Source organism: Microchirus variegatus, assembly GCF_963457635.1.
Source record: "Microchirus variegatus genome assembly, chromosome: 18".
Taxonomy (NCBI): Eukaryota; Metazoa; Chordata; class Actinopteri; order Pleuronectiformes; family Soleidae; genus Microchirus; species Microchirus variegatus.
In genome coordinates this window covers 922,768-933,310 of record NC_139819.1, presented here as the reverse complement: position 1 = coordinate 933,310, position 10,543 = coordinate 922,768, and the positions used below count along the sequence as shown (strand labels likewise).

At 41.8% G+C, this 10,543-nt stretch overlaps 1 protein-coding gene across 1 annotated transcript; it reads left to right on the top strand.

Annotated features, from left to right (window-relative positions):
- Positions 1 to 2,581: 2,581 nt before the first annotated feature.
- Positions 2,582 to 10,084, top strand: LOC310940507 (serine/threonine-protein phosphatase 2A 55 kDa regulatory subunit B alpha isoform-like). The gene is made up of 10 exons (XM_083905485.1): positions 2,582 to 2,836; positions 4,280 to 4,357; positions 6,089 to 6,186; positions 6,269 to 6,434; positions 6,536 to 6,648; positions 6,747 to 6,924; positions 7,538 to 7,702; positions 7,988 to 8,157; positions 8,375 to 8,466; positions 9,130 to 10,084. Exons 1-10 carry the CDS (start codon positions 2,830 to 2,832, stop codon positions 9,407 to 9,409), a joined length of 1,347 nt encoding a protein of 448 aa, XP_083761611.1. The 5' UTR covers positions 2,582 to 2,829; the 3' UTR covers positions 9,410 to 10,084.
- Positions 10,085 to 10,543: the final 459 nt, after the last annotated feature.

The following is a 10,543-nucleotide window of genomic DNA, read 5'->3' as shown; positions in this document are numbered from 1 at the left end:
ATTAATCCAGTAACTCAGGGTTACTTTGCTTAGAAATCATAGTATTAATACTCTTTTGTTGTGGGTAAAGTAAATATTAGTGTAATGTATTTAACACTGTTAATCTGAGGTTGTCCTGCATTAAGGCAAAGACCAATTTCTCCAATTCAGATTAACTGAATCCAACCCTAACCTTATTTAATCTAATCTCCAAACCCAGCCAACCCTGTGTAATCTAACCTCATCTAATATACCACAATTTACAGCTATTTAATATAATCTAAGCTAAAACAACTCCACCTAATGTACCCTAATCCAATCCAGCCTAACATAATCTCACCTAATCCAACTCAATCTAATGTAACCCATCCTAACCTGAACCACCCAACCCAGTGTAACCTCATCTAATCTAATAATTCCAAACTTTATCCTAACCCGACCCAGTGTAATCTAACCTAATCTGATATACCACAACCTACAGTAATTTAACCTAATCCAATCCAGCCTAACATAATCTCACCCAATCCAACTCAATCTAATGTAACCCGTCCTAACCTAACCCACCCAATCCAGTGTAACCTCATCTAATCTAATACTCCCACCCCTATCCTAACCTGACCCAGTGTAATCTAACCTAATCTGATATACCACAACCTACAGTAATTTGATATAATCTAACCTAAGGTAACGTGACATAATCAAACCTAATATAACATAATTTAACCCAAATGTACCGCACCTAACGTAACCTAATCCAATCCAGCCTAACATAATCTCACCTAATCCAACTCAATCTAATGTGACCCAACCTCAACCAGTGTAACCTCATTTAATCCGTTATCCTACAACCTGATTTAATCTAACCCTAACCCAATGTAATGTATAAATTAAATTAGCCCAACATAGCCTAATTCAATTTAACCCAATCTAACGTAATCCAACTGCACCGAGCCTAAGCTGATCTAATCTCAGGTGTTATTGCTGTCACGGTCTGCAGAGATGGGTGGAGGTGAGAACATGGGTCACACGAGCGCACCGGCAGCAGCTCACAGAGAGAAAACCCGGCGTGATAATCTGGACGTGGACCCGCTGTTCATCCGCTTCCTGCGAACGTTCAAAGAAGTGCTGAAGTTTGTGCTGTTCAGCTACACGGTGCTGTTCGGCGCTCTGCTGCTCGCCAGGTGGACCACGTACTTCATGGTGGGGAAGTGAAAGGAAACAACCCGAAGAGCTCAGTCACGATCGGACAGATCCTTCCAGGGACTCGTGGTCTGTGCCGGTCGATATATATATAAAAAGTGACCGTATTTTTGTTTGGTTCTGTGATTTCTGCTTTTTTTCCCCTGTCTTTATAATCATAACAGAGACGGAAGACGGAAGACGGAGAAACTGATTTTAAATTTGCCATTTTGCACCAGTCTGTTGAAAAATGTGTCATCTAGCCCTCATGCAACCAGAATAACACCATTAATTACTCATATTAACTGCATTTAAACACAAAATATAGCATAAAAATGCCTGATTACCAGCATTTTAACCCTTTAAATTACATTTTTACATTGGAAAAAACACAAAAAATATGCAATATTTGTCCATATTTTCAGTCTTTTCAATTTATAATACAACACTGCCATCTGCTGGATTAAAAGGAAACTTAACTTCATCCCTCGAAGAAAAAACAAAACAAGTTTGAGGCTCATGAAAGTATAATAACGTGCAATACGTGCTTTTTTCAATGGGTACGTTTTTGTCCTTAAGGTGCAGAGTGTTACTATTTTTTTACGCAGTGTATTATATCATAAGAAACACAAACATTTCACTTCATAGGCATAAATATAACCCATAATATCAAGAAGGTATAGATGGAAAAAGTATAAAATTAGGTTTCTATGGTTTCATGAGGGCTAGAAACTGTAGTATTTGCCGAACTGTTGTGTCGCAAACATAAAAAGTTTTATGTGGATAAAAAGGACTTTGTTTACTTTATCGGACTCGAGATGGATGTAACAAATAAAATAGGGATTTATTAAAAATGTTCTAATGACGTGTATAAATAAATATACACACGTAAATATGAATACACAAATACATAAATGTACAAATACATAGAATTACTACAAAATGTAGGTATTTTGTCACATTGTGCTGTTCCTATATAAAGATAAGTTATATTTTACATACATTAAAAAATAGAACTTGTATAAATTGAATGTAATTGTGTAAATTGAACTCTGGATGAAATGTAGTTTCCCGTTTTGACGTCACGTTTCCTGAATTCTCACTGCGTGCGTGGGTGCGTTTGATTCCCCTCACCGGAACCACGCACAGGGGCGGGGTTTGGGGGAATTACAAGGGTGTTCTAATGAAGTCTTGAGCACTTTTTATGAAAGGTGAAACGAATTTTGAGCCGCGTCGCCTAACTGTTTTCGCGGACGCGAAAAAGGGCCATTTTGACCACTGTTTAGTTGAGGAAATGTCACGTTTCCCGCCCGCACCGCTCTGTCACTTTGAAACCTCCTGAACGCCGCCCGGAGTGCGCCATTTTGAAAGTGTAGCACTGGGGAGAGGCGACAGCAGCGGCGAGGGAAATCTCAAAGTGGAGTTCAAAGTCTAAAAAAGACACTTCTGGTGCTTGTTGTTCACTCGGATTGTGATCGAATTTGTCTCGGAACTGCCCGAATTACCCGGAGCCGGAACTTGCGCGGGTCTTCGGACTTCACCGAAGCAGCTCTCCACCGCCTCATTCCTCCACTGCTGCTCGGTCAGAACCACCCAAGCCGACCCGGGTCAGACTCCAGCTCCAGTCCAGGGCCGGAGCCACCGAGACCCGCTCTGTGTGAGCAGCTCACCATGGCAGGTAACGCTGCAGAGGTGTTTGTGAGGTTTTCGTTATTATTATTATCGTTATTTTTTATTGCACCAGTAAAGTTTGCCCTGCACAGATGCGGCTGCCTTGAGTCTCCAGGCTAAAGTTAGCTAGGAGATGCTAGGAGTGTACGAGTGACAGCGTGAAAGAGAGAGTTTTTACAAACACAATAACGCGTTAAATACTAAAACAGACTCATTAATCTTATCAAATGTCCTTAGCATGACGGTACACACCACTATGTTGTTATTATGCTAGTTTTAAGGGTGGTTTTTGCTCAGCTAGCAGCAGGGCCGTTTCTAGTTTTGTGGGGGCTGTTTGCTGTTTGGGGGGCCCCCCCCAGTTCGCCAAGTTAATCGTGGTGAATTTCTTTAATCGTGAAAATCCTGTTTTAACTCTCCAGCATACAGTGCTTGTGATTTATTTCCTACTGTGCCTATGGGGAGCTGCATCTTTCCTCATGACTTGTTATTCATTCATTCATTCATTCATTCATCATTGATTCAGAAATGGAAATTAATGTGTCCTACCGTACACTAAGACTGCACCGGTTTAAGAATCTAAAACAAAAATATATATTGAAACACATTTTTTTCAGTCATGTAATAATATTGTAAATCGCTATTTTGTGTCAGGATAACTGTGATACAATGCTACCACGATATAGCAAAATAGGGAGTATTTGCGACAACATCTATTGTAGTAATGCACTGCAAATGTATATCTATATCTGCTGCAACATGAGTATGGAAAATATTGTGTTAATTTCACCACAAGACTAAATAATACTAAATAAAATAATGTATTACGATATCCTCACACAACAGCACTCATGAGAGTGAGCAAAAACAAAGTTTTTTATGCTAATGCTAATCCACCAAAAGTCTAATGTTTGTTTTTAATATTAGGTAAAATAATGATAAGCCGTAAAACCGATACTTGACGTGTCAATAGTGATATAATATCGCCACGCAAATATTTAACTGTATGGATTTTTTCCCCTCGCACCCCTAATTCCTAATCCTTGAGATGATCCATGAAGATGCCAGTCTTCTACACTTCACGAGCAAAAATAAACAGGCTTCCGTCATGATAATCTCTCATATTTGAGAGAGATTCAAGCAAAATTGATAAAAAAAATCATAATACAACAGGAATACAACAATCCTTTACACGTCGATAAATAAAAACAAAAACATATTGAGTGTTTTGAAGCAAAACGTAATACGCTCACTAACAGGAATGATGGGTAGCTGTCGGTTATTCCCATCTTACCTGTGCAGTGGGGTGATTTTGACCTAATTATGCCACAGAAACGAGAGCTTCTGTTATTTATATCCTACATTTACTTTTTTAAGAAACGCATGAAGTTGTCTTTTTTTTTTGTTGCTTTGTTTGTATTTAAAAAATGCTGTGTGTGTGTGTTTTGAGCAGGGGCCGTTGGTGGGAACAGTGATGTTCAGTGGTGCTTCTCCCAAGTCAAAGGAGCCATAGACGACGATGTAGCAGAAGGTGAGTGAGTGGGTCGTCCGTGCTGTGGTCACTGACTGAACTGAACACCTGTGTGGATAACATCCTGCTCGTCAAGTTAGCTGACTAATGCTAATCCTCCAATGTGTGTTTGTAGTAGTCGTCGGGTGAACACTGGTGAGAGGTCAATATGATATGTATCTCAAAACACTGTCCACAATCTGATACGCCAATCGCCCCACAGATGTGTCGCGGGAAATTTTTTGCAGGCCCATAAACAAATATGCAGAATTTTCCCCAATTTTTGTTTTAAAAACATGCATAAATAGAAGTTGGAAATGAGTAAATTTCCTACTCAAATTATATTTGTATTTATTTGCTCGTGTGACCCATGTTCTCACCTCCACCCATATTTACAATGCCTGTAAATTAGTTGCCTTACATTATTGATTGACAATGTGTTTTGGGGCTTTAAAAAGTGGCTCTCCTTATAAAAAGCTTGGGAATCACAAATCATTTTGAATCCCTCTTGTGGTTTAAATGACACATTTATGTCCACTTCTCAAAAACATGTTTTTTCTCCTCAAATAATGCAAAAATTCACTGGTATGCTAACCATGCTATGTCAACACGTGGCAAAATTAATTGTAACTGTAAAGTTAGCATGCTTTGTTAGCCGATCGGCCTGCTTTTGAACCTGTTGCGTTATTCCTCAACATAACACCGGAATATGTCAAAATGCCAAAATCACCTACTGTTTGTTTTCCTCTGGCAAAGGGCTCTTATATAGACGTCAAGAATCAAAAAGTTAAACAAAATTTCTGAGAACAGAAATGCATAATTTTTAATAATTTGCTAATTAAAAAACAATAATTGTCCAATGCTGATCAGATTTCTCAAATTTCAACCAACGAGTCAGTCTACCTGTATTAATTGAGCCACCTTATGACCATCAACTACATCGTGCATTGCACAGAATTTGCAAATAAAGTACAATAGTATTTATATAAGACTAGTTTGATCTCCATATGAACACTACGAGCCGTACTGAATCATAACCTTCAATAAGCAACTTCACAAATGACCTGAATACCAGTGTTTACACGACACGATGACTGAGTTGTGTGTAAAGGATTGCGATGTTATTTACAGTAAGCTTTCCCTTAGAGAGAGAGTCGTATAAGTGTGAGCCTCTCCTTGTGTCAATAGCGGACATTACTAGTGGTGCATAGGCTGCAAAACACTTACAGAAATAGTGTTGTTAAATAAATTCTACTCCTGCTGAAATGATCATCTCCACTCGTCTCAAATGTGCAAATGTGTGTGTGTGTGTGTGTGGAGTCGGGTCGTACCAAGCTCTCTGTGCGGAGAGAAACAACGCTGTCGTCTATAGTTAGGATCTCACCAGCTCAGTAATAGTGCTCGAGTGTAAACAGGGATTGATTGTTAGTGTTGTACGGTTCGATGGGGAGTGATTGTCTTTGAGAGGTGCAGGGTTCAACACCACAGTGCCACACTGAAGTCGAGGTATATTCCCCGTGTTAGGATTAAACCTTTTTCTGTTGATAAACACTGGCCTTGGCAGGAGCAGTCGTCCTCATGGAAACCGAAAGCTGCTCCTAATGAGGCAGAACGTGATTTTCTGAGGAGCTGGTTAAGTTGAGGAGTAAATTCATTGACTGTTTACGGTTAAGCGTTCCAGGATTGGATTTATTTATTGAAAGATTTCCTGTTATCCGTCAAATGACAATCAATTCACCTTTTATTCGACAGCCGACATCATATCAACGGTTGAATTCAACCATTCTGGGGAGTTACTGGCCACCGGGGACAAGGGCGGCCGCGTTGTCATCTTCCAACAAGAGCCAGAGGTAAGTTATTGTCACTAATCTGGTCTGAATCGTCTGAAAATGTCGTACTTGAACCTTCAACTCCTTTTTTAAATCATCTTAGAGTAAGAATCAGCCACAGTGCCGAGGCGAGTACAATGTTTACAGCACCTTCCAGAGCCACGAGCCCGAGTTCGACTACCTGAAAAGCCTTGAAATTGAGGAGAAGATCAACAAGATCCGATGGCTGCCTCAGAAAAACGCGGCGCATTTCCTTTTATCTACGAACGGTGAGTTTAAAACCTCGACTCGTCTCTTAACCCCGAGACCTTGGCGCTGCGTCGGCATGAAACGAGGCAATAATGTGGCCGAAATCTTTCGTGTGTGTCAGACAAAACCATAAAGCTGTGGAAAATAAGCGAGCGCGACAAGAGGCCGGAGGGCTACAATCTGAAGGAGGAGGACGGACGATACAGAGATCCCAGCAATGTCACGACACTACGGGTGAGTACGGAATAAAGTGTTCACTTTTTTACAAAACTCACATGTACGTAGTCTTTCCCGAAAATGGTCCTAACCCTTATGCTCTCCTCTCCTCTCAGGTTCCAGTATTCAGGCCCATGGACTTGATGGTTGAAGCCAGCCCCAGGCGAGTGTTTGCCAACGCTCACATCTACCACGTCAACTCCATCTCGGTCAACAGCGACCACGAGACGTACCTGTCTGCAGACGACCTGCGGATCAACCTGTGGCACCTGGAGATCACCGATCGCAGCTTTAGTATCCTTTGGCGTTGTTTTCGTCGTCTTGACTCGACGTGTGATGCGTTTTGTGCAATTTAGCCTGTTACGACTGAAAAATGTGCGTTTGTGTACAAACGTAAGCAGAAAATAAGAGTTTATATTTACTTTCTGGACACTGCGTTCTGATACATGTCGGTAAATTAACTTTATAATAGTATTAATAGTATTTGACAAAGCTGTTTTGTTCTAGACCTGAGTTTTTCCAAACTTTCAAGATTTAATACCCATAATAATTCCACTTATCTTCCACAGCGCACGCCAATATCTGTGCATTAGCAAACATATCGTATAGCACAGTGAATTTAACAGATGCCATTGAAATAACTAATATTTTATTAGTCTCATTTATGCATGAGTATTCCTCATTATTAATCACAAATATGTCATATTTGATTCTACCACCAGGTGTCCCCAAAGTGAGGATTGTACACATAGTGAATTGACTCTCAAATCCTGTGAAGACGCATGGTTTTTTTTTCACCATTTTCACCACACTTACCTCCAAAAACACCGTATATGGCAGTACATTCAGTATATTTTGGAAGTTTCTCTTCTCTCTGTTATGGACCTCCTTGACCTCACGTCTTCAGATATTGTGGACATCAAACCGACCAACATGGAGGAGTTGACCGAGGTGATCACGGCGGCAGAGTTTCACCCGAACCAGTGCAACACCTTTGTCTACAGCAGCAGCAAAGGCACCATCCGCCTGTGCGACATGAGAGCGTCGGCGCTCTGCGACAAATACAGCAAACGTGAGCCAAGTTTTATTGACTAACAATAGACGGTTAAACTCGTGCAGAGTAAAATGAAGGGACAGGGCCTTGAGTTGAGGCATTAACGGGCTGCAACTTTGTTATTTGAGGAGTCCTTTTGTCCATAAAGTGTCGATCTGAGTTTCACAAACCAAAACTATTCAGATTTGAATGATTTCTACGTTGTGTGTAGCAAAAGAAACCGGAAAATATTCAGATTTAAAAAGTCAGGACTGAAGCTACAAGATGCTAACGAAATTATGTGTGGGTGTTTTTTTTTTAAAGTGTTTGAAGAGCCAGAGGATCCAAACAGTCGCTCGTTCTTCTCCGAGATCATCTCGTCCATCTCGGACGTGAAGTTCAGTCACAGCGGACGCTACGTGATGACGCGCGACTACCTGACCGTCAAGATCTGGGACATCAACATGGAGACGCGACCGGTGGAGACGTATCAGGTCGGCAACCGTCGTCTCGTTTCATTCTCCCGCTGCAGACTTCATTCATTCATAGTCTGGTGTAGTTTTAGTGTTTTTGTCCACAAGATGGTGGTGTTTTACTGTGTAGTCGTGATCTACGGTGGCTGGTGAGTGCAAAGCAGTTGTACAGAGTGTTTTAAACCGAGCAAACGCATTTAAATTGTGTCTTTCCGCTGTTGTTGCCCTCTACAAACAGGTGCACGAATATCTCAGGAATAAGTTGTGTTCGTTGTACGAGAACGACTGCATCTTTGACAAGTTTGAGTGCTGTTGGAACGGCAACGACAGGTGAGCAAATATGTGTTTTTTTTCCTCTCGTACACCGTTGTTTTTCATTTGTGGTTCTTCCAGTCCAATGTTAGTCAGACGAAGACAATAATTTGGTTTTCTTAATGTCACGTAAACCAACTATAACCGTGCTAGTCTTAGTCAGACTAACGTACCTGGATAATACGATCCATAGTCCGATTACTCCTGCATGTAGACGCTTAGTCGGACCGGAGTCGGACCGGAGTCGGACCGGAGTCGGACCGGAGTCGGACCGGAGTCGGACCGGAGTCGGACCGGAGTCGGACCGGAGTCGGACCGGAGTCGGACCGGAGTCGGACCGGAGTCGGACTTTTGCACACGTACTAAAATGTTGGCCTGGAAGTAGAAGACAACACGTAAAACGATGGCGTCTTTCTTCGTACAGAATACGTAGCTCGATCTAATTTGTATCACGATAAACGCGCAGGTACAAAATAAACTGAACCACGGCACGATCCATCTCACCGATCGCTGTTTCTGAGACATAAAGGTCAACGGGAAACTGATTCAGTACGCGCTAGCTTATAAAAAGACACAGCGCCACCTACGGAGGCGGAGTCGGACGCACACGGCCAATAAACAAAGTTGTCCTAAAGTTGCCTGTCGTAGTCTGACTACATTAACTCTGGTTGTTCTCTGCAGCGTCGTGATGACGGGCTCCTACAACAACTTCTTCAGGATGTTCGACAGAGGCTACCGGCAGGACGTCACCCTGGAGGCGGCGCGGGAGAACTGCAAGCCGCAGTCGGTCCTGAAGCCTCGCAAAGTAAGCACGGGTGGGAAGCGTAAGAAGGATGAGATCAGTGTGGACAGTCTTGACTTTAACAAGAAGATCCTCCACACTGCCTGGCATCCTCTGGACAACATCATAGCGGTGGCCACCACCAACAACCTGTACATATTCCAGGAGAAACTCGACTAGCGTCGGCGTTTGCCGCCGTCGTCGAGCCGCTCGGATCCGTGTTTCTGCTTCAGCCGCCGCTGCTCCGACACACACACACACAGACACACACTTAGACGAACCGATCCACTCCTCCATGTGTAGTAGAGAGATTAGGGTTTGTCAAAATCTGAGGCCAGATTAAGGATTTCCCGCTGGTGTTTGCAACTCCACTACATCCCAAATTAAAGGGAAAATTGTGTGCCATTGTGACATGATTTGATTTATGTTTTCTTATGTCACAGCTACCGATTTATTGATTTGTTTTTGTATTATTTTTGAATTACAAATCCTTTCCTCTGTTCACGTCTTTGTGTCCTCACCACTAACCACTAACACTCCACATCTGCCCCCTCAAAGTGTTTGTCAAGTTGCCAACTTCACTCACCGCTTATTCCCAAATACACAGTAAAAATGATGCTGTTGAAAGGAATATTCAAGTGTTTTTATGCCACAGTAACTGCGACCACTGCCGAGTCACCCTCTTATGTGTGTTCATAGTCTGCCTTTTTTTTAACACGGCAAATAATTCACTTTTTAAAAATAATGATAACATTATCGTAACAATTAGTCTGTAACGCAGCTGTTTAAAGGTCCGGCGTGTAAGAACTAGGGCTTAGTTTTTCGCAGAACGATCATATCCTACAGATAATTTCCAACAATGACCGCTTTATTTACCGAAAACTGCAAGAGCAGTTGAAGCAGCGATTGGATTATAAATCGTTAAACACAGATTAGCATTTTTTTTTTTTAACAGTTTATTGACCTAAAAATTAAAAAATCGCGAAAAAATAGTTGTCGGATTAATCAATTGTGAAAATAGTAAACGTTGCATTGCAGCCCTCGTGTCAACTAGCCTCTGCTGCCTCCTACTGGCATTTTTCCCCGCACTGCACCTCGGGTGACGTTTGCGTCCCGTTATGTCAAGACAACCGTCACGACATTTGCTGTACTGCAATTATTAGCGCAGTATACCTACTTTTCCTGAATGTTGGGTGAACTACGGTGGCCTTTGTGTACCAGAAAGGATGCAAACGCTGTACTTTCCCCACTCTATCTGCGGGGATACCTTTTTCTTCTTCGTGGGTTTATGCGGACAAATTGTTTTTGCGTATT